This window comes from Blennius ocellaris (genome assembly GCF_963422515.1).
Source record: "Blennius ocellaris genome assembly, chromosome: 16".
Lineage (NCBI taxonomy): Eukaryota > Metazoa > Chordata > Actinopteri > Blenniiformes > Blenniidae > Blennius > Blennius ocellaris.
The window spans coordinates 431,769-455,242 of record NC_137665.1 but is presented as its reverse complement, the minus strand read 5'-3'; the positions used below and the strand labels follow the sequence as shown (position 1 = coordinate 455,242).

Here is a 23,474-nt window from a genome sequence, read left to right as displayed (position 1 = left end):
AATTAAAATGACATAAGTTGATTGATTTCTAACCCAAACAATATAATTGTATACTCACGAGCTAAGTTATTAAAGTTCTGAGTATAAAATATGATCATATCCTGAACAGGAGACAGGAGTCTGAACGGTCACTGGCCCTACAAAATAAATTAAAAATCAAAGTTATTCTCTCCCTCTCAGTTATTGAGACCTAATTATTAACACGCTGCCTCTCGACTATAAAACATGACAAACTGCGCTGCTACAAGGATATTAAAGTGGAATGACCGCCGTAATAACCGGAGTAATAACGTCTGATCACAGCATTATTCTCTACATTCCGGAATCACTTCCGTTTTACTGTGAAAGAACTCCAGCCCGACGTCACATCCTGTCGCTGTGCGGGAACAAACGGCTTCTCTGCGGAAACAAAGGACGATTCCGTGAGTCTTTTTACACACTTTTAATTTCAGAAACACGAAAGCGTCCGCTGAGAGAGAGAAACACGCAGTTTTTAACCCGAGGAGGTGGAACATGTTCCGCCTGGTGCAGTTAGCTGCTCGCGTTAGCTTAGCGTCGACACGGTTTATTCAAACACTTCGCGAGGCTCTTTATTTAGTCAATATCTGTGAGGAAAGCCATTTAAAATGCCGTGAAATGAAGCGTTTTCCCCACCGCGGAGCGATGAATCAGTTTAAATGTGTTCGTGAGCAGCTCACGGCCTGACTTGCTGATCGGATGCTGCTAATAATGCTAATGCTAACTGCTAGCTCGCTCATTGTTCTGCTCAGTTCTCATTCTCACTGTTTAAAGTTCTGTTCTGCCACCAAATCACTTCTGTTCTCAGCAGCCGAGCGTCTAACGTAACTCTGCCGTGATGTTCCAGGTTTCTTTCCATGGACCTCGTCTGCTGCCGTTAACCTGCTGAAACATGTCCAGTAAGTATTGATCAGTGGAAGAGGAGCGTCTGATGCTTTCATGTCACGTGATCAGTTCCAGGTTGGATCAATGATGCAGAGCAGCTGTTTAATATCAGCAAATAAGGCTCTGTTGTCGTGTGAAACGGGGAATAACCAGTTTGAACGTCTACATAACTGCGTCAGGAAGAATAAAACGAACCATCTTGAATTGTTTGTATTTCCACTATATTTAATATCGTCACGCCCAGTGTGACACATTCCTGCAGCACCATTCCGAAAATAAGTCCAGAAGATTGATCCAGACTAATGTGAAGCTTCCATCCATATGACTCACAGCTGGTCATGTTCATTTAAACACGTTATGTTTGTATTAATATACAGCAACCTGGTAAATTCACAACACGGTTTCTACATTATTATACACTGTCCCATTCAAATAAACATGTAAAAATAAGATTGAAAATGTCAGGTTGTCCACAGGAATGTAGAAGTATAAAAGGTTTGTTTAGCTATAATTTGAGCAGATTGTAAAATGAGGACGACGACTGAACCACTCAAACATTTCATTTGGTTGACAATGTGACATGTTTATTTCTTCCACTATCAGATTCCTTTTGATTACAGAATATTCTTAAATCCATAATTCAGAAATAAATGGGTTAGAAGTGGGCCAGAGAATGAGGTTAGAAGGTCTTTGTCACATCAGTGTGGAGAAATCTGCTGTTTTCAGCTGCAATTCAGACGAAGTCACGTCTGATCCTCTCAGTCCTTCTCATTCAAGTCATGTGACCTCATCAGTCCTTCTCATTCAAGTCATGACCATCAGTCCTTCTCATTCAAGTCATGTGACCTCATCAGTCCTTCTCATTCAAGTCATGACCATCAGTCCTTCTCATTCAAGTCATGACCATCAGTCCTTCTCATTCAAGTCATGTGACCTCATCAGTCCTTCTCATTCAAGTCATGACCATCAGTCCTTCTCATTCAAGTCATGACCATCAGTCCTTCTCATTTCAAGTCATGACCATCAGTCCTTCTCATTCAAGTCATGACCATCAGTCCTTCTCATTCAAGTCATGACCATCAGTCCTTCTCATTCAAGTCATGACCATCAGTCCTTCTCATTCAAGTCATGACCATCAGTCCTTCTCATTCAAGTCATGACCATCTGTCCTTCTCATTCAAGTCATGACCATCAGTCCTTCTCATTCAAGTCATGACCATCAGTCCTTCTCATTCAAGTCATGACCATCAGTCCTTCTCATTCAAGTCATAACCTCATCAGTCCTTCTCATTCAAGTCATAACCTCATCAGTCCTTCTCATTTCAAGTCATGACCATCAGTCCTTCTCATTTCAAGTCATGACCATCAGTCCTTCTCATTCAAGTCATGACCATCAGTCCTTCTCATTCAAGTCATAACCTCATCAGTCCTTCTCATTCAAGTCATGACCATCAGTCCTTCTCATTTCAAGTCATGTGACCTCATCAGCTCTTCAATACATCTCAACTAAAAGGTCTTACTTTGTAGTTTCTTCTTTTATTTTCACAGTGTCGTTTCACGGTCCTTTAATGTGGTAGTCAGTAGGTCCAGGGAGTCGTACTGTCATATAACTGCAACCTGCAGGGCGCGCCGTGGAGTCCTTATCGTTATGGAGGAGAACTGATCAATATCTCCTGGTATGGACCTGAGGCTGTAGCGTCCAGCCCTCGTTAGAAGTGCACGCAGCATTTTGAGGAGTTCAGCAGGTCACATCAGCCAGAGAATCGGTTCACTCATCAACTCATCAACTCATCAACTCATCAACCACTGTCCCACGGTGGGAGTGGTCAGTACGGTCAAACCAGGACCGTCTCACCTGCTAGAGGAAATATTTCACTTTGAAAAGCTTTGACAGACGTGGCTGTGAGTGAGATGTCCAATGAAGTAATGGTCTTTGTCAACGCGAGCAGGAGCGTCTTGCTCACGTTGAATCACAACCTGAAGAAACTATTTGGAGTCTCATGAAAAGTGCTGGTCTGATTCAGATACTTCTCATGTGTGGAAAACAACTTCTCTCTTGGAGTGAAGTTACTGTAATTAATGGTTTTGTTTCTGTCTGTAGAACATCAGTTCTATTATCTACCAAACCAAGTGTAGTACTTACATTTACAGGGAATTAATCGTGGAAGTGTTGATGTTTGTTTGACACGATCCACAGATCTGCTCCTCGTGGAGAATTCTTTACGAATACAGTGAAGGGTGTACGGACTGTATTCTCTTTTAGGATTTATTCTGCTGAAAGTGGGAAATAATCCTTTGTTTTGTTAAATGTGAGCAGCAAATATTTTTATTAGTTCTGTCAATTGATTGAAAAAATTTATTTAATTGCATAATTTTCTGTAATTAAAAAGCTCAGGCTGCTGCTCTGATAAGGGAGTTAAAAAAAACAGAAGTAAATGAAACATGTTGAAACAAATTAAACGTTTCAAATGAATGCGTTATTTTTGACAGCACTCATTTTTGTGTTAATACGTTAAATTTGTCCTTGTTGAGAAGCACCTGATGTTTGAACACTGAAACAGAAACCAGTTTCAGTCAACTGAAGTTGTTGGTCGTTGAAAATCAGGTGTGAAAGAGTCTGAACCCTGCAAACCCTGTTTGATTCACCACTTCACCACTTCACTGTCATGTACTGATGTTCTTCTCTGCTCTGTTTCATGCAGAACGACCCTCGTATGCCCCGCCCCCTCCCCCGGCCCCCACCACAGTAAGTATTCAGCCGTCTGAACTGCTAGTCCCCCCTCCCTCCCTCGTCCCCCCCCCCCCCCCCCCCCCCCCCCCAGGGCCTCAGTCGCTCTGTTCACCCTCTTCCTTTAATTTCTCTCTCTGACCACATGGAGGATCATCTTGTTCTCTCCTCCATCATGGCTCCTCCGTCACACCACCACCTGTGTGTGTGTGTGTGTGTGTGTGTGTGTGTGTGTGTGTGTGTGTGTGTGTGTGTGTGTGTGTGTGTGTGTGTGTGTGTGTGTGTGTGTGTGTGTGTGTGTGTGTGTGTGTGTGTGTGTGTGTGTGTGTGTGTGTGTGTGTGTGTGTGTGTGTGTGTGTGTGTGTCCCCATCCTGCATGCTTGTTTTGGTGCTTTTCAGTTGCTTCCATTCAGCAGCAGGGGGCAGCAGAGAGTGGAGAAGCTGGGCAGTCACGTGATGCTCCATGTAACCAGGAGTCACAGTGGCTGTGTTGCATCTGAATAATGTCACACAGTCTGTGTTTATACAGACTACATTTCATACACACATTTATTTACAGGCTTCCCAATCACAGATCAGTACACACACACACACACACACACACACACACACACACACACACACACACACACACACACACACACACACACACACACACACTGGGAGATTTGTTCCCTCCAATCAGAACAGACACAAAACCAACATTGATGTTAAAATGTCTTGAAGCCCCTCAGACGGTGGTATGACAGTAGGGTTCTGCTGCTGTACTACAGTCACGTCCATACGTAGGGACTCCTCACCTGCTGAATGTGCTGTAGTACAGTCACGTCCATACGTAGGGACTCCTCACCTGCTGAATGTGCTGTACTACAGTCACGTCCATACGTAGGGACTCCTCACCTGCTGAATGTGCTGTAGTACAGTCACGTCCATACGTAGGGACTCCTCACCTGCTGAATGTGCTGTAGTACAGTCACGTCCATACGTAGGGACTCCTCACCTGCTGAATGTGCTGTAGTACAGTCACGTCCATACGTAGGGACTCCTCACCTGCTGCAGCAGCGACGTCCTTCCTCTCTGTTCCTCTTTGTTTTCCTGCATGATGAACTCATGGAAACAAACAAGCAAACGAACTCAACATATATATATCTGTATATATATCTCTTCACGTCCCCCTCCCTATTTCTTTGCCCCCCCCCTCCCCCTCTCGTTTGTGAGCCATTTCTCATTCGTGTTTTGTCTCATTTGTCTTCATCAGCAAATGCCTTCCACCCCGGGGTTTGTGGGCTACAATCCTTACAGCCATCTGGCCTACAACAACCTCCGGCTGGGAGGGAGCTCCGGAGGCTCCAGCAGGGTAATGAATGGATGAGGGGCAAACACACTGTCAGCATATGTCATGTCTTTTTGAACACGCCAAGTGTAGGACAGGATGGGATGTCCAGGTTGAGCGGAGAGCCCGGCTGAACCAGCGTGCATGACGCGTGTTGTTTGATTTGACAGTGCTGCACCATGTACATCACAAGGTATCGTCCTGGTGTCTGAACATTTGTAATATCACAGTACACTGCCGTGAGTTGTGCTTCATTCATTCATTCATGCTCTGCATGTGAACCTGCTGGCCGGTGAGACGGAGACGCCGGCTCCTCCTCAAGTTACAGGAACGACCAGAAACCTCCAAAGACGCCAAACTGCAGACGTGATTTAAACGGACCTTCCAGCCAAAGTCTGGTCTGGGAAGTAGAAAAGACGCTGTTCTAGGACACTACCATTACACACTAGTTCCTAGGCTGCAGTTCCTCACCTCAGAGGGTTTAATGGCGCCGTGTGTAGAAATGACTTGAAGCTGCTGCAGCTGCACTGAAGTCACGTTTCACAGGTTCCTTCTGAACTTCTCTACTCAACAACGAGACCACCGAGGTGTGTCGACACAAGTAGGAGTATAAAGTCTGTGGTCTTTCTGGTGGGACCAGGCCCTGTGCACCATCCATACAGTCACTAGATGCCACACAGCTGATCGGCGCCTGTTGACGGGACGTGGCGCCAACGCCGCCATCTTGGAGAGGTCTCCCTCTGGAGCTCAACATAAAGATCCAGATGAGAAAATTCACAAAAACATTGGTAGCTTGCTTGCTAGTCTGTGTCGCAACATAAGTAATAGCTCATTTTAAAGCTGAAGCTCTTTCCCGGGGAAGACGTCTCCCCTTCCCATCATTGTTCCATGACGTATTACTGGTGTTGCGACGTGGACTAGCAAGCGAGCTGCCAATGTTTTTATGGATTTTCTGGCCTGGGATCTTTGTTGAGCTCCAGAGGGAGACCTCTCCAAGATGGCGGCGCTGGAGGCACGTCACAGGCGACCTCTCCAAGATGGCGGCGCTGGAGGCACGTCACAGGCGGCACCGTGAGGCATCTAGTGCTGTATATCTACGGCGTGGACCACGTGCAGATGACTTATGATGGGCGCCAAACGTCCAGCTCACAAGGTGAAATGTACCTGCTGGGAGATTATTAGCTGAACTGCAGTGTGTGTGTCTGGCCGCCGGGGGGCGCCCTCCTGATTCTGTCCATTGACGGAGGCATTTGTAGTTTTCTGTTGGTGCAGGTGTCGCGTTGTCATTACATGAGTCTCACCTCTGCAAACCGGCTCGCTGGTTCATTTGAAAAGTTTTCTGGTGCTTTTCCTCTCGTAGCTCCGGTCCTCGGCTCCGGATCAGGTTTTCTTCATTCCAGTCCAGCACCACCGCAGCCTTTCAGGAATGAAGCCACACACACACACACATGCAGCAGAGAACACTGAGCTGGATGGACTGGGAGTCATGACACCACAGAGAACAGTGTTCTGATTGGCTCTACTGAGCATGTGCAGGACTACCAGTCAATACGGCCGTGGTGAACGTGCACAATAGCAGAAAAGTTGTTTCCCCCCATTTCTTCGGAGAGAGATCACGTTTTCTAAGAGTTTCACCTGAAAGCGCCTCTGAGCAAAGCCACGGCCAAAACGTAGGGAGGCTCAATGTTTTCACCTGAAGGCCATGTGTAGTGTGGTCTGCACCTGTGGTCTGGTCTGCACCTGTGGTCTGCACCTGTGGTCTGTACCTGTGGTCTGGTCTGCACCTGTGGTCTGGTCTGCACCTGTAGTCTGCACCTGTGGTCTGGTCTGCACCTGTGGTCTGGTCTGCACCTGTGGTCTGCACCTGTGGTCTGGTCTGCACCTGTAGTCTGCACCTGTGGTCTGGTCTGCACCTGTGGTCTGGTCTGCACCTGTGGTCTGCACCTGTGGTCTGCACCTGTGGTCTGGTCTGCACCTGTGGTCTGCACCTGTAGTCTGCACCTGTGGTCTGCACCTGTAGTCTGCACCTGTGGTCTGCACCTGTAGTCTGCACCTGTGGTCTGCACCTGTAGTCTGGTCTGCACCTGTGGTCTGCACCTGTAGTCTGGTCTGCACCTGTGGTCTGCACCTGTGGTCTGGTCTGCACCTGTGGTCTGTACCTGTGGTCTGCACCTGTGGTCTGGTCTGCACCTGTAGTCTGCACCTGTGGTCTGGTCTGCACCTGTAGTCTGGTCTGCACCTGTGGTCTGTACCTGTGGTCTGGTCTGCACCTGTGGTCTGGTCTGCACCTGTAGTCTGCACCTGTAGTCTGCACCTGTGGTCTGGTCTGCATGTAGTCTGCACCTGTGGTCTGGTCTGCACCTGTAGTCTGCACCTGTAGTCTGCACCTGTGGTCTGGTCTGCACATGTAGTCTGCACCTGTAGTCTGCACCTGTGGTCTGGTCTGCACCTGTAGTCTGCACCTGTAGTCTGCACCTGTGGTCTGGTCTGCACATGTAGTCTGCACCTGTGGTCTGGTCTGCACCTGTAGTCTGCACCTGTAGTCTGCACCTGTGGTCTGGTCTGCACATGTAGTCTGCACCTGTGGTCTGGTCTGCATGTAGTCTGCACCTGTGGTCTGGTCTGCACCTGTAGTCTGCACCTGTGGTCTGCACCTGTGGTCTGCACCTGTGGTCTGCACCTGTGGTCTGGTCTGCACCTGTGGTCTGCACCTGTGGTCTGCACCTGTGGTCTGGTCTGCACCTGTGGTCTGCACCTGTAGTCTGCACCTGTGGTCTGGTCTGCACCTGTGGTCTGGTCTGCACCTGTGGTCTGCACCTGTGGTCTGCACCTGTGGTGTGGTCTGGTCTGCACCTGTGGTCTGCACCTGTGGTCTGCACCTGTGGTCTGGTCTGCACATGTAGTCTGCACCTGTAGTCTGCACCTGTGGTCTGGTCTGCACCTGTAGTCTGCACCTGTAGTCTGCACCTGTGGTCTGGTCTGCACATGTAGTCTGCACCTGTGGTCTGGTCTGCACCTGTAGTCTGCACCTGTAGTCTGCACCTGTGGTCTGGTCTGCACCTGTAGTCTGCACCTGTGGTCTGCACCAGCGGCCAGTCTTCATGAGGGAGCAGCTCCATTCTGTCACAGCTTTCTTTGTTCTCACCCTGGTCTGTCCCTCTGCCCCCCCCCCCCCCCTGTCTCCACAGAACTCCTCGGGCATCACCGTCCCAAAGCCTCCCAAGCCTCCAGACAAGCCGCTGATGCCTTACATGCGGTACAGCCGGAAGGTAAGCAGGAAGGTAAGACACCCATCCACGGTGTCTGCTTTTACTGCTTGTCCTCCCATCCCCCTGAAACGTTGCAGGGGTTTGAGGGTTGGGAAAAACAGCCGAGCCATGACGCCTCACCACCTCCACCTCCACCTCCACCTCGTGGAGACCTGCTGCCTCTCAGCAGCCTCCTCTTTACTCCATCTCCTCCCGTTTCCATGCCATAGATCTGCGGCTGCCTCTTTACTTCCCTCCGCCTGCCTTTCCCCTCAGAGCTGTACATTTCCTCCTGCATTTGATTGTGTAGTCCAGATAAGTGTCGGTCCATGTCATCAGTGCGTCTCTCAACTGCTCAGCCCTTCACTTCACTGCCTGTTAACGACTCATTCCCTTCGACTCCTCGTCACCGTTGGCCCCTTTTTCCACCGAGCTGCTTCCAGTGCTCGTTCGGGGCCAGAGCCCCCGGCCTCTCCAAACTGCTGCTAAACCAGAACCGACGTAGTACGTCTTGGGCTGCGGCGGAGTCCTAGTCCAATGAGACCAGTGGAACCGGCAGCGAGGGTGTAGCTCGGTCTTTGACCGTCTCAACAAGGAGACCAAAATGAAGCCGTGGCTGAGAGCCAGAGCTCGGTGAAATAGTTGAGGTGCTGGAGCTGCAGGGAACTGAAACCTGCAGGACCCTGGAGCTGAAGACCCCTGCTCTCCAGGACAGTCGGTCAAAACACCAAAATCCAAACTGCATCTTTGAAATGAGCCTGACATATTTTGAAATATGTGTTGTTTAGTCTGGGAATGGAAGCCGGCGACAATACTACCAGTGCCCGTCTGGGACGTGGATTCATGAGGGCTTTATCTTGGTCGTCCAGCTGTTTTGCTCCACGGGCCGGCAGGAACAGGAACAGGAACAGGAACAGGCCGGCAGGAACAGGAACAGGAACAGGCCGGCAGGAACAGGAACAGGAACAGGCCGGCAGGAACAGGAACAGGCAGGAACAGGAACAGGCCGGCAGGAACAGGAACAGGAACAGGAACAGGAACAGGCCGGCAGGAACAGGCCGGCAGGAACAGGAACAGGCCGGCAGGAACAGGAACAGGCAGGAAGCTGTGGAAAGGCTGAACCAGGCTGAAAAACACTGAAGCAGCTCAGCTTAGGAAAGAAGTGCTGAAGTCTGTCTCAACGTTAAACTCTTTGCAGGCTCATGGACATTTAAAAGTATATTTTCAAAATAAAGCTTTTGTTCTCTTGGCCGCCCAGCACCAAATAACTCTTTATATAGCACCAAATACCAGAGCATCATTTCACTTGTACAGAGAAAACCAACACTTGAGCACCAGCCTGTGGTTCGGAATGAGTCCCTTCGTAGTAACTGGAAGAAACCTGCAGAACCAGACTCAAGAGAAAGAGACTCTGGAAAATGTACTACATAATCAGTTTTAAGATCTTCTGAATCAAAGAATCGAATGGCCATTCTAAGACAAATCTTTTATTTGTCATGTTGGAGCCCAGCCTAGAAGCTGTGTGTGCCGTACCGACGTGGTTCTGACTCCATGTCAATGGGAAAACAACGGGTTCTGAGCAGCTGTGAGATTTGAACCAAGCACCGAACATCACCGGGCTCTTGGTGGGAAAGGGGTCTGGGTGACTCTCGCTCTGTTTTCCCTCCTGCGACCTTGCTGACCTTGTCATGACTCGTTCCATGGAAGTGCTGATGTCCTGTTTGTTGTGTCTGCACTTTGGCTCCTCCTCCTCCTCCTACATCTGTGGCCGGAAGGTTTGGGATCAAGTGAAGGCCTCCAACCCCGACCTGAAGCTGTGGGAGATCGGGAAGATCATCGGAGGGATGTGGAGAGACCTGACGGACGAAGAGAAGCAGGACTACCTGAACGAGTACGAAGCTGAGAAGGTGAGTCCCGTTAAGGACAGACGGTGGAAGAGGAGGAGGCAGGAGAGTTGGACGATCTACATTTTGATATCGTGAAACCTTCCCCTCGTGTCCCGGGGTTACCTCAGTACTGTCACTTGGATCAGGTGAACCGTTTGCCTGTATAACACTGTAAATAGTATGTTTGTATATGAAGTGTTGGGAGCACAAAATAATCTAACTTAGGTGGAGCCTCTCCTCGCTTTACTTTATTTACGAAGTGTGGACTGACCTGTGATTCACCAAGCGTCTCAAGGAACTCCTGTCGTAGCCTAAAGGTTCCTGAGCAGGGAATTCTTGGCTTCAAAGTGTCCAAGAGTAACTCTGGAGGTGTCCAAGAGTAACTCTGGAGGTGTCCAAGAGTAACTCTGGAGGTGTCCAAGAGTGACTCTGGAGGTGTCCAAGAGTAACTCTGGAGGTGTCCAAGAGTGACTCTGGAGGTGTCCAAGAGTGACTCTGGAGGTGTCCAAGAGTGACTCTGGAGGTGTCCAAGAGTGACTCTGGAGGTGTCCAAGAGTGACTCTGGAGGTGTCCAAGAGTAACTCTGGAGGTGTCCAAGAGTAACTCTGGAGGTGTCCAAGAGTAACTCTGGAGGTGTCCAAGAGTAACTCTGGAGGTGTCCAAGAGTAACTCTGGAGGTGTCCAAGAGTACTTTGCGAGGAGTTGACGGCGACCTTGTGTGTTCAGATCGAGTACAACGACTCGTTGAAGGCCTACCACAACTCTCCGGCCTACCTGGCCTACGTCAACGCCAAGAACCGTGCGGAGGCCGCCATGGAGGAGGAGAGCCGGCAGCGGCAGAGCCGTATGGACAAAGGAGAGCCGTACATGAGCATCCAGCCGGCCGAAGACCCCGACGGCAAGTTGCCCCCCCAGAGAGGTTACCGGAGGCCTCCGAAGGGTTGACCTCTGACCTCGGCTCTCTCCTACAGACTACGACGACGGCTTCTCGGTGAAGCACACGGCCACCGCCCGCTTCCAGAGGAACCACCGGCTCATCAGCGACATCCTCAGTGAGATCGTGGTGCCTGACGTCCGCTCCGTGGTCACCACCGGCCGCATGCAGGTCCTCAAGAGGCAGGTCCAGTCCCTCATGGTGCACCAGGTACTGCTCTGGACAACACAACACCTGCACTGTGTCCCCCTGACCCCTGACCCCTGACCTCCTGAGTGCCCCTGACCTCCTGAGTGTCCCTGACCCCCTGAGTGTCCCTGACCTCCTGAGTGCCCCTGACCTCCTGAGTGCCCCTGACCTCCTGAGTGCCCCTGACCCCCTGAGTGCCCCTGACCCCCTGAGTGCCCCTGACCCCCTGAGTGCCCCTGACCCCCTGAGTGTCCCTGACCTCCTGAGTGCCCCTGACCTCCTGAGTGCCCCTGACCCCCTGAGTGCCCCTGACCCCCTGAGTGCCCCTGACCCCCTGAGTGCCCCTGACCCCCTGAGTGCCCCTGACCCCCTGAGTGTCCCTGACCTCCTGAGTGCCCCTGACCTCCTGAGTGCCCCTGACCTCCTGAGTGCCCCTGACCTCCTGAGTGCCCCTGACCTCCTGAGTGCCCCTGACCTCCTGAGTGCCCCTGACCCCCTGAGTGTCCCTGACCCCCTGAGTGTCCCTGACCCCCTGAGTGCCCCTGACCCCCTGAGTGCCCCTGACCCCCTGAGTGCCCCTGACCCCCTGAGTGCCCCTGACCCCCTGAGTGCCCCTGACCCCCTGAGTGCCCCTGACCCCCTGAGTGCCCCTGACCTCCTGAGTGCCCCTGACCCCCTGAGTGCCCCTGACCCCCTGACCTCCTGAGTGCCCCTGACCCCCTGAGTGCCCCTGACCTCCTGAGTGCCCCTGACCTCCTGAGTGCCCCTGACCCCCTGACCTCCTGAGTGCCCCTGACCCCCTGAGTGCCCCTGACCTCCTGAGTGCCCCTGACCTCCTGAGTGCCCCTGACCTCCTGAGTGCCCCTGACCTCCTGAGTGCCCCTGACCCCCTGACCTCCTGACCTCCACCCTTTCAGAGGAAGCTGGAGGCTGAACTGCTGCAGATTGAGGATCGTCACCAAGACAAGAAAAGACGTTTTCTGGAAACGACGGACTCGTTCAACACTGAGCTGAAGAGGGTAGGTGGAGCTGCATGTGGAGCTGTCCTCCTGCAGCCAGTGGCTGAACCTGTTGTCTCCGTCCAGCTGTGCAGTCAGAAGGTGGAGGTGGACATGGAGAAGCTGGCGGCGGAGATGGCCGCCGCCGAGGAAGCGGCGAGGCGGCGGGCGGAGGAGAGGGAGCGCGAGGCGGCGGAGCAGGCGGAGAAAGCTGCTCAGCAGCAGCAACAAGAAGCTGCAGGAGCCAAAGCTGCAGAGCTCAGCAGCGCTAACGCTGCTAGCAGCACGGCTAACAGCGCGGCTAACCCCGGCTCAGGGACCCCGGAGGAGGACAAGTCCACCGCCATGGAGACGGGTATGATGCTCACGCCGACAGCCACGCCTACACCTGACTTGTGCTTCATGTGTGAATGTTGTTGTTTATCTGCTTCCTGTTTTGTCCACTTCTCTTGGGCTTTTGGAGCAGTTTTCTGCTTTTGACCTTCTTCAGCTTGTTCCTCACAGGCCACCGTCTCCAGGGGGCGCCAGAGGGTGGAGGTCCACCACCTGGTGGTCCAGACGTGTGTAGCAGTTTGTACCTGCTGGTTAAGCTCCTCCCTCTTTCTCTCTCCAGATGAGGCGGCCCCCCCCGACGCCCCCGCCGATACTCCGCCCGCCGCTGTTCCTGCTCCTCCTCCTCCATCCGACCCCCCCTCCTCGGCCTGTGACAAAGCCACGCCGCCCCCCGAGCCCCCCCGGGAGAGCAGCCCCCCCGGCAGCAGTGACGACAGCAGCAGCAGCATCGCGCCCCCCCTGCCCTCAGAGAGCCCCCCCGAGGAGGCAGCGCCCCCCCCCAACCCCCAGGCAGTCCAGGAGGCCTGCTCCACCGCCACTGCAGCTCCTCCACCCGCCTCAGAAGACCTGGCTCCTCCCCCTCCCCCCCCTCCCCCACCGCCCCTCCCCCCCAACCCAAGCAACCAGTACGACATGTAGCGTAGCATTAAAGTCAGCTAGCTGTAGAAGCCCCGCCCTCCAGGAGGTCAGGGGGTGACGGAGAGCCAGGAAGTCACACATTCCCTTTAAGAGTTTGTGGTCTGCACCCTGCTCCACCAAAGAACCTCTGGACTCCTCCACCCGGTTTGGTCCTTTCAAAATAAAGTCATCGCTCACAAACATCTGGAAAATAAAGGACTTCTCGGTGATGAAGGTTTCTTCATCCAAGACGTTTCACCTTCATCCTGTGGTGTCTTCCTCTTCTTCCTGGTTTCTTCTTCCTCTTCTTCCTGGTTTCTTCTCCCTCTTCTTCCTGGTTTCTTCTCCCTCTTCTTCCTGGTTTCTCCTTCCTCTTCTTCCTGGTTTCTCCTTCCTCTTCTTCCTGGTTTCTTCTCCCTCTTCTTCCTGGTTTCTCCTTCCTCTTCTTCCTGGTTTCTTCTTCCTCTTCTTCCTGGTTTCTCCTTCCTCTTCCTGGTTTCTTCTTCCTCATCTTCCTGGTTTCTTCTTCCTCATCTTCCTGGTTTCTCCTTCCTCTTCTTCCTGGTTTCTTCTCCCTCTTCTTCCTGGTTTCTTCTCCCTCTTCTTCCTGGTTTCTCCTTCCTCTTCTTCCTGGTTTCTCCTTCCTCTTCTTCCTGGTTTCTTCTTCCTGGTTTCTCCTTCCTCTTCTTCCTGGTTTCTCCTTCCTCTTCCTGGTTTCTTCTTCCTCTTCTTCCTGGTTTCTCCTTCCTCTTCCTGGTTTCTTCTTCCTCATCTTCCTGGTTTCTTCTTCCTCTTCTTCCTGGTTTCTTCTCCCTCTTCTTCCTGGTTTCTCCTTCCTCTTCTTCCTGGTTTCTTCTCCCTCTTCTTCCTGGTTTCTCCTTCCTCTTCTTCCTGGTTTCTCCTTCCTCTTCTTCCTGGTTTCTCCTTCCTCTTCCTGGTTTCTCCTTCCTCATCTTCCTGGTTTCTCCTTCCTCTTCTTCCTGGTTTCTTCTTCCTCTTCTTCCTGGTTTCTCCTTCCTCTTCCTGGTTTCTTCTCCCTCTTCTTCCTGGTTTCTCCTTCCTCTTCTTCCTGGTTTCTTGTCCACCTGAACAGGTTCCCTCTGCAGTCCATAAAGTCCCGTCTCTCTACCCCCCTGGTTTATGTGATTCTGAATCTTAGAGTTTAGAGCTCTGGCAGGTTTTAGTGGAGTCCGCCTCAGTCAGGGAGCTGGAGGCCATTCCCAGTTACCCAGCATGCACTGCGTCAGTGGCTGGGAACTTCTGTTTGTTCTTGTTTCTTCCAGCTTTTCTTTCACATGCATCTCAACACGACTGTTTTCTGACTTGAATCGGACTATTTCTAGGAATATACCAGTTTTTCATCTTTCTTTTGTACTGTCTAAACTGATTTATCCAAATAAAGATGTTTTCTCACTCAGTCTGCCGTTTCTTCAGCTACGTCAGCCGTCACTAGGGATTTCTTACCTCCAGGATCACTAGGTACCATTTCTGTTGCATTGGCTATGGATAAACAGGGTTGGGTAGTAACAGATTACTTGGAAAGGCATTAGGTAATTAGGATACAAAAAAATTAACTAATTTGCTACAGTACATAAAAAATGATAATCTGGTTCCAGGTATATTGGATAAAAATGTATTACTGAGTGGGATTACAATAGAAAAATCAGATGGAATAAACTAGAAATGCAGCATCACATGATCCGTCCACTGGCATTGAGACACTTCCTGACACTTTCACAGGTAAACGGGTAACAACACAAGACGTCTCACCTGAAGAAACGACTCCGGGAGGAACAAACCCACTCACTTTACTGAAACACACCTGGACTCTGCCAACTAGTTTTATTAGCTCATAATCTGCCAGTAACCAGCCAATACCAGTAGTGGTGCTGATGGGAGGAAGACATTCTCAATACGGTTAGAGGATCTCATGTTTTAGGGATTCATTGGAGCAACACCGCCATCACGTTACTTTTTTATTTGAGTACTTAGCATAAGTTACTGATTCCATTTTTTGACAGGTAACTTGTAATTGTAACGGATTACAATTTTCAAGTAATCTTCCAACCCTGTATATATATATATATATATATATATACAGCGCGATATATATATACAGCTCCGTCTCCGGAATCTCGAGGTTATGTCCGACGTTTCTGCGGCTCCTGAACGCAGCACGTGATGACGTATGTCTCTGATATCCCAGCATCCCTCGGTGCGACGTCCTCTTTCCTCCTGCAGCCATGTCGAAGAGAGGTACGAACTCCTCCACAATCCCGCTCCATCCGCACGTTTAGCGGCTTAGTGCGAGCCACGAGCCCACCTCGGCCGTTAGAACCGGACTTAGTCTGCATGTTCTCAGGACTATTTTGAGGTTTTACGGAAGAATGACGATGGTTTGTGGTGTCGATGGTGTAGCTAGCTTGTTTTTGCTAAATTGTTAGCCATGTTGGCATCCACGGACCGAGCCCAGTTCGGATACCGGTACCGGTACCGAGACCAGAGTCGGGTCCCGGTGTGATGCAGGATGAGCGTAGAGCGAGGCTGAGCCGAAGCTCCGAGGCGGACCGGTGAACCGAGCCGGTCCGTGGTGAGCTAGCCGCGGGGCTAACGTGTGGAGCGCGTGAAGCACGAAGGAAGAGCCGGAGGGACATTTAGTTCATTGCTTCTCCGTGTTCACGAGCAATTTCTACATTAAAGTTCTGGTTGAGAGGAATTCTAATGAGTCGTTGGACAAAAGGCAGCAACATGCAAACAGATAATCTTGAGACAGTCGCGTTTATATTGACGTTCAGTAACAAGCCAGTCGGTTAAAGCCGATAGTTTAGTTTCAGTGTAGGTTTGATTGTTTTTCTGTAAATGTGGAGCCGTAAGATGATTTGCAGCTGAAGGCGAAATGAGCAGCGACTGAATCTGACCAATGGAACATCAATCTGCTTGGAGGAGAATGAATGTTGTGAATCTTGGAGAGGCTGGATGGAGGAGTTTACTACACCTTCTCCTCTGAAACAGTCTGGATGGAGGAGTTTACTACACTCCTCCTCTGAAACAGTCTGGATGGTGGACTTTACTACACCTCCTCCTCTGAAACAGTCTGGATGGTGGACTTTACTACACCTTCTCCTCTGAAACAGTCTGGATGGTGGAGTTTACTACACCTCCTCCTCTGAAACAGTCTGGATGGTGGAGTTTACTACACCTTCTCCTCTGAAACAGTCTGGATGGTGGAGTTTACTACACCTTCTCCTCTGAAACAGTCTGGATGGTGGAGTTTACTACACCTCCTCTGAAACAGTCTGGATGGTGGAGTTTACTACACCTTCTCCTCTGAAACAGTCTGGATGGAGGAGTTTACTACACCTTCTCCTCTGAAACAGTCTGGATGGAGGAGTTTACTACACCTTCTCCTCTGAAACAGTCTGGATGGTGGAGTTTACTACACCTCCTCTGAAACAGTCTGGATGGTGGAGTTTACTACACCTTCTCCTCTGAAACAGTCTGGATGGTGGAGTTTACTGCACCTCCTCCTCTGAAACAGTCTGGATGGTGGAGTTTACTACACCTTCTCCTCTGAAACAGTCTGGATGGTGGAGTTTACTGCACCTCCTCCTCTGAAACAGTCTGGATGGTGGAGTTTACTACACCTTCTCCTCTGAAACAGTCTGGATGGTGGAGTTTACTACACCTCCTCCTCTGAAACAGTCTGGATGGTGGAGTTTACTACACCTTCTCCTCTGAAACAGTCTGGATGGTGGAGTTTACTACACCTTCTCCTCTGAAACAGTCTGGATGGTGGAGTTTACTACACCTCCTCCTCTGAAACAGTCTGGATGGTGGAGTTTACTACACCTCCTCCTCTGAAACAGTCTGGATGGTGGAGTTTACTACACCTTCTCCTCTGAAACAGTCTGGATGGTGGAGTTTACTACACCTCCTCCTCTGAAACAGTCTGGATGGTGGAGTTTACTACACCTCCTCCTCTGAAACAGTCTGGATGGTGGAGTTTACTACACCTCCTCCTCTGAAACAGTCTGGATGGAGGAGTTTACTACACCTCCTCCTCTGAAACAGTCTGGATGGTGGAGTTTACTACACCTCCTCCTCTGAAACAGTCTGGATGGTGGAGTTTACTACACCTCCTCCTCTGAAACAGTCTGGATGGAGGAGTTTACTACACCTCCTCTGAAACAGTCTGGATGGTGGAGTTTACTACATCTCCTCCTCTGAAACAGTCTGGATGGTGGAGTTTACTACACCTCCTCCTCTGAAACAGTCTGGATGGTGGAGTTTACTACACCTCCTCCTCTGAAACGGTTTGGATGCAGAGGTTCCTATAAATCTATTTAAGCTGCTCTCAGGGAATTTGATAAAGTTGTTGATCAGGTTATGTGCAGTCTGGTGTAAATGGATTTGGTTTTCAGGCAGTGGCTGTTAACAACTTTCAGAAAGTTGACATGTGACATGAGCAGGTACTTTTGAACATTTAAAGCTGTGCTCTCTAAACCCTGACGTGTGTTTCCTGGCAGGACGTGGTGGTTCGTCTGGAGCCAAGTTCCGCATCTCGCTGGGCCTCCCGGTGGGCGCCGTCATCAACTGCGCCGATAACACAGGTACACCGTCACCTCAGTCATCAACTGCGCCGATAACACAGGTACACCGTCACCCCAGTCATCAACTGCGCCGATAACACAGGTACACCGTCACCTCAGTCATCAACTGCGCCGATAACACAGGTACACCGTCACCTCAGTCATCAACTGCGCCGATAACAGGTACACCGTCACCTCAGTCATCCACTGCGCTGATAACACAGGTACACCGTCACCTCAGTCATCAACTGCGCCGATAACACAGGTACACCGTCACCTCAGTCATCAACTGCACCGATAACACAGGTACACCGTCACCTCAGTCATCAACTGCGCCGATAACACAGGTACACCGTCACCTCAGTCATCCACTGCGCCGATAACACAGGTACACCGTCACCTCAGTCATCAACTGCGCCGATAACACAGGTACACCGTCACCTCAGTCATCCACTGCGCCGATGACACAGGTACACCGTCACCTCAGTCATCAACTACGCCGATAGCACAGGTACACCGTCACCTCAGTCATCAACTGCGCCGATAGCACAGGTACACCGTCACCTCACCACCATGAACCAGACCTCCAGGGCCCAGTGGTTCAACACCTGCTTATCCTTTAACTAGGTGTTGCCTTGACGTTTAACTTAACTCTCCTTACTAACTGTGGCTAACTAGTTACTATCTTGTTTCCTCGTGTTATATTTTCCACCAATGTCACTTCATCCCGTCATATTTGCTGTTCTGGAGCTTTGAGGTCGACTGAGACGGACCATTAGGTGGTGAAATCCAGATGTTAAACTCTCCTCGGTCCATGAAGAGACGATCTGATTCTCATTTCTCCTCTTCGCCTTAAATAAATGAGCTTCTGTCTTATCTTTCATCATTTGGGCGTCGCATAGTGAATCTCTGCTCCTTTCACTTTATTTCTGGACGCGTCTGAATCTCAAGCTTCAGCGTCATGAGGAATGGAGGTGTAGAGTGATAGAACGCAGCTCTGCAGCCGTTTCCATGGCAACCTATGTAAACAGTTCTCAAAGGCATTGCTTCACTATGAAGCAGTTGTGCGGCGCAGCGCAGCCTCAGACTCTTCAGGGCCGCGACTCCAGAATGATGGAGGCTCTCCTTCCTTCCTTCGTTCATCTGAGGTGACGACTTGTTGTCTCGTTCCCACGCGTTAGAAGGATTATTTCTTATTTTCTCCCTGTACACTCACATTAAATATCGTTTTCTTGGGTCAAAACAAAAAAAAAACATGATGCCGTCGATCATCCAGCTCAGTTTTCATGTTTTAACATCCTTGTAGCCGCGCAGTTTGTCATGTTTTATGTTTTATAGTCGAGATCAAAACGCTGCTTCGGACTGAACATGGAAGCACGGACACGTGAAAGTGGGCGGGGCTTTTTGCGTCCTGTAGACTTTAACCAGGACGTTAGCTAACGGGACGACTAACCTTGTTTTAAACGATGCATGTTTAACCGGCGGTTGGGGCTTAACAAAGCTTAACCAGTGGTTTAACTAACCCGGGTTTGAACGACCAGGCAGAGGGGCTGATGCCTCGCTGTTCCACCCTTACTGTTTAGCCCCGCCCCCTTCCTAAAGCACTCGCTGTTCCACCCTTACTGTTTAGCCCCGCCCCCTTCCTAAAGCACTCGCTGTTCCACCCTTACTGTTTAGCCCCGCCCCCTTCCTAAAGCACTCGCTGTTCCACCCTTACTGTTTAGCCCCGCCCCCTTCCTAAAGCACTCGCTGTTCCACCCTTACTGTTTAGCCCCGCCCCCTTCCTAAAGCACTCGCTGTGTCCACTCAGTGACTCTGTGAGCCGTCAGAGGAGGGAACAGGAAGTTCATCACTGTGGGTGAGACGGCGGCCAGAACCGTGGCCGACTGCTCTCAATCAGGGATGAGACACTGGACATGGACTGTCCTCTGCTCACTGCTCTCAATCAGGGATGAGACAGACCCACCAAGCACACCCGTCCTCCCTGTCCTCCCTGACCTCCCGCTCTGCTTCCCTCCAGGGGCCAAGAACCTGTACATCATCTCTGTGAAGGGCATCAAGGGCCGTCTGAACCGCCTGCCTGCTGCAGGAGTGGGGGACATGGTGATGGCCACGGTGAAGAAGGGCAAGCCGGAGCTCAGGAAGAAGGGTGAGACAACCTGGACACGTGTCTCTGGGACGGAACGTGTCCTCACTTTCACTTGTAGACAGTTTTTAATTCTTCTACGATCACGGTTCTATACGACGTGTGAATGTGAGAGAAAATAAAGTTGATGTGATGTCACTGCACCAGCAGGGTTTAGCCCCGCCCCCTTCCTAAAGCACTCGCTGTGTCCACTCAGTGACTCTGTGAGCCGTCAGAGGAGGGAACAGGAAGTTCATCACTGTGGGTGAGACGGCGGCCAGAACCGTGGCCGACTGTCTCAATCAGGGATGAGACACTGGACATGGACTGTCCTCTGCTCACTGTCCTGGAGAGATGCTTGTCCTCATGTCCTGGAGAGTCATTAGGACGTAAACGTCTTCATGTCCTATGGTCACAGTTCTATACGACACCAACACTTCTATGGTCACAGTTCTATACGACACCAACACTTCTATGGTCACAGTTCTATACGACACCAACACTTCTATGGTCACAGTTCTATACGACACCAACACTTCTATGGTCACAGTTCTATACGACACCAACACTTCTATGGTCACAGTTCTATACGACACCAGGCAGTAAAGTTTACCTTCAAGTTGAACAAGTCGCTCCTCCTGGATGTCGTTGAAACACTGGGTGCTTCAATGTCTCGTCCTCACTAGAATGTCCCGTCATTAGAATGTCTCGTCCGCACTAGAATGTCCCGTCATTAGAATGTCCCGTCCTCACTAGAATGTCCCGTCATTAGGATGTCTCGTCCTCACTAGAATTGTCCCGTCATTAGAATGTCCCGTCCTCACTGAGGTCCAGAGCTCGTTCATGACAAACAGCACCAACTAGTGGCCCGATGTGGAAACCACATGGTTTCAGTGTTCCTGCAGAGGAAGTGAACATTTGTTGACGTGTGCGCCGTCCCCCCTGTCCCCCAGTCCATCCTGCGGTGGTGATCCGGCAGCGGAAGTCCTATCGGCGAAAAGACGGCGTGTTTCTTTACTTTGAAGACAACGCCGGCGTCATCGTCAACAACAAAGGAGAAATGAAAGGTGGGTCTGCAGGGCGTCCAAACGTTTCCATCGGCTATATGGACACGCCTCCTTCCCGCCGGCGGCCATGTTGGTCTCCGCCGTGAGACCAGACTTACTGTCATGACCTTTGACCTTTTAATGTTTCCTCTGGTTCATTAGAGGAACTCTGGGAAAAGTTTAGAGGGAAACAGAAAATGTGATTAGAACCATTTTGTTCAGACACATTTTCTTTTCAAACTGTTTCCTGGGAACTCCAACCGTCTGTCTGTTATTGTGGAGGGAGGAGTGGGTGGAGGCAGGACACTGTAGAGTGGAGGGAGGAGTGGGTGGAGGCAGGACACTGTAGAGTGGAGGGAGGAGTGGGTGGAGGCAGGACACTAGAGTGGAGGGAGGAGTGGGTGGAGGGAGGAGTGGGTGGAGGCAGGACACTAGAGTGGAGGGAGGAGTGGGTGGAGGCAGGACACTAGAGTGGAGGGAGGAGTGGGTGGAGGCAGGACACTAGAGTGGAGGGAGGAGTGGGTGGAGGCAGGACACTAGAGTGGAGGGAGGAGTGGGTGGAGGCAGGACACTAGAGTGGAGGGAGGAGTGGGTGGAGGCAGGACACTAGAGTGGAGGCCTCCACTTCCACCATGAACTGGTCTTTTATAGTGAAGCTCTGTATGAAACGAGTGTGAATGTGAGAGAAAGTAAAGTTGATGTGATGTCACTGCACCAGCAGGGTTTAGCCCCGCCCCCTTCCTAAAGCACTCGTTGTGTCCACTCAGTGACTCTGTGAGCCGTCAGAGGAGGGAACAGGAAGTTCATCACTGTGGGTGAGACGGCGGCCAGAACCGTGGCCGACTGTCTCAATCAGGGATGAGACACTGGACATGGACTGTCCTCTGCTCACAGTACTGACCCCCCCCCCCCCCCCCCCCCCTCTCTCTCCAGGCTCGGCCATCACAGGACCTGTGGCTAAAGAGTGTGCTGACCTGTGGCCCAGGATCGCCTCCAACGCCGGCAGCATCGCCTGACCTCCACCCTGTTTTCATTAAACTGTTGATCCAGCTCTGTCCTCCGTCTCTGGTTTCTACACCCTAGTGTCCTCCTGGGTTCTACACCCTAGTGTCCTCCTGGGTTCTACACCCTAATGTCCTCCTGGGTTCTACACCCTAATGTCCTCCAGGTTTCTACACCCTAATGTCCTTCTGGTTTCTACACCCTAATGTCCTCCTGGTTTCTACACCCTACTGTCCTCCGTCTCTGGGTTCTACACCCTACTGTCCTCCGTCTCTGGGTTCTACACCCTAATGTCCTCCGTCTCTGGGTTCTACACCCTAATGTCCTCCGTCTCTGGGTTCTACACCCTACTGTCCTCCTGGGTTCTACACCCTACTGTCCTCCTGGGTTCTACACCCTACTGTCCTCCTGGTTTCTACACCCTACTGTCCTCCTGGTTTCTACACCCTAATGTCCTCCTGGGTTCTACACCCTACTGTCCTCCTGGGTTCTACACCCTAATGTCCTCAGTGTCCTGGTTTAGGGTTGGCCTCCTACCCTACCTGCTCCTCCTGCAGTCGTTCCCCTCAAGGGGGCTGAAGAATGCCCCCCCCCCCCCCCCCCCCCCGTGTTGCTGGCCTGGTGTCCAGGGTGGGGGTCTGGACAGACCAGGACGGGGGACGTGGTCACAAGGACCTGCTTGTTGGCGACTAAAGAGATCAAACAACTGGGTTGAGTTTGAAACTTGTTTTAGTGGAGAAAGTCAAGGGAACTAGTGTAGCTAGGGCCACTACAGTAACTAGGGTAACTAGTGTAGCTAGGGCCACTACGGTAACTAGTGTAGCTAGGGTAACTAGTGTAGCTAGGGCCACTACAGTAACTAGTGTAGCTAGGGTAACTAGTGTAGCTAGGGCCACTACAGTAACTAGTGTAGCTGGGGCCACTACAGTAACTAGGGTAACTAGTGTAGCTAGGGCCAATACAGTAACTAGTGTAGCTAGGGCCACTACGGTAACTAGTGTAGCTAGGGCCACTACAGTAACTAGTGTAGCTAGGGCCACTAGGGTAGCTAGGGCCACTACGGTAACTAGTGTAGCTAGGGCCACTACGGTAGCTAGTGTAGCTAGGGCCACTACGGTAGCTAGGGCCACTACAGTAACTAGTGTAGCTAGGGCCACTAGGGTAGCTAGGGCCACTACGGTAACTAGTGTAGCTAGGGCCACTACGGTAGCTAGTGTAGCTAGGGCCACTACGGTAGCTAGGGCCACTACAGTAACTAGTGTAGCTAGGGCCACTAGGGTAGCTAGGGCCACTACGGTAACTAGTGTAGCTAGGGCCACTAGGGTAGCTAGGGCCACTACGGTAACTAGTGTAGCTAGGGCCACTACGGTAGCTAGTGTAGCTAGGGCCACTACGGTAGCTAGGGCCACTACAGTAACTAGTGTAGCTAGGGCCACTAGGGTAGCTAGGGCCACTACGGTAGCTAGTGTAGCTAGGGCCACTACGGTAGCTAGGGCCACTACAGTAACTAGTGTAGCTAGGGTAACTAGTGTAGCTAGGGTA

At 51.2% G+C, this 23,474-nt stretch overlaps 2 protein-coding genes across 3 annotated transcripts; both read left to right on the top strand.

The window, feature by feature from the left end:
* The first annotated feature begins 363 nt into the window (after positions 1-363).
* LOC308141319 (SWI/SNF-related matrix-associated actin-dependent regulator of chromatin subfamily E member 1-like) lies at positions 364-14,342 on the top strand. Of its 2 annotated transcripts, none has more exons than XM_080511420.1 (11): positions 364-422; positions 866-917; positions 3,606-3,649; positions 4,890-4,988; positions 8,153-8,245; positions 9,988-10,119; positions 10,825-10,996; positions 11,070-11,242; positions 12,139-12,240; positions 12,307-12,574; positions 12,833-14,342. In XM_080511420.1, exons 2-11 carry the CDS (start codon positions 911-913, stop codon positions 13,189-13,191), a joined length of 1,449 nt encoding a protein of 482 aa, XP_080367546.1. In that variant the 5' UTR covers positions 364-422; positions 866-910; the 3' UTR covers positions 13,192-14,342. The 2 variants fall into 2 exon arrangements, with proteins under 2 accessions (XP_080367546.1, XP_080367547.1); XM_080511421.1 differs by having other exon boundaries at positions 377-422; positions 827-917.
* Positions 14,343-15,377: 1,035 nt separating this feature from the next.
* rpl23 (ribosomal protein L23) lies at positions 15,378-21,980 on the top strand. Its single transcript, XM_080512085.1, has 5 exons — positions 15,378-15,426; positions 17,697-17,780; positions 19,780-19,908; positions 20,838-20,951; positions 21,864-21,980. Exons 1-5 carry the CDS (start codon positions 15,414-15,416, stop codon positions 21,944-21,946), a joined length of 423 nt encoding a protein of 140 aa, XP_080368211.1. The 5' UTR covers positions 15,378-15,413; the 3' UTR covers positions 21,947-21,980.
* Positions 21,981-23,474: the final 1,494 nt, after the last annotated feature.

Coding starts and splice junctions, on each gene's coding strand:
- rpl23 (XM_080512085.1), top strand. Junction 19,909..20,837: donor GCCGGAGCTCAGGAAGAAGG/GTGAGACAACCT, acceptor CCTGTCCCCCAG/TCCATCCTGCGGTGGTGATC. Junction 20,952..21,863: donor CAACAAAGGAGAAATGAAAG/GTGGGTCTGCAG, acceptor CTCTCTCTCCAG/GCTCGGCCATCACAGGACCT.
- LOC308141319 (XM_080511420.1), top strand. Junction 11,243..12,138: donor AGTCCCTCATGGTGCACCAG/GTACTGCTCTGG, acceptor CCACCCTTTCAG/AGGAAGCTGGAGGCTGAACT. Junction 12,575..12,832: donor GTCCACCGCCATGGAGACGG/GTATGATGCTCA, acceptor TTCTCTCTCCAG/ATGAGGCGGCCCCCCCCGAC.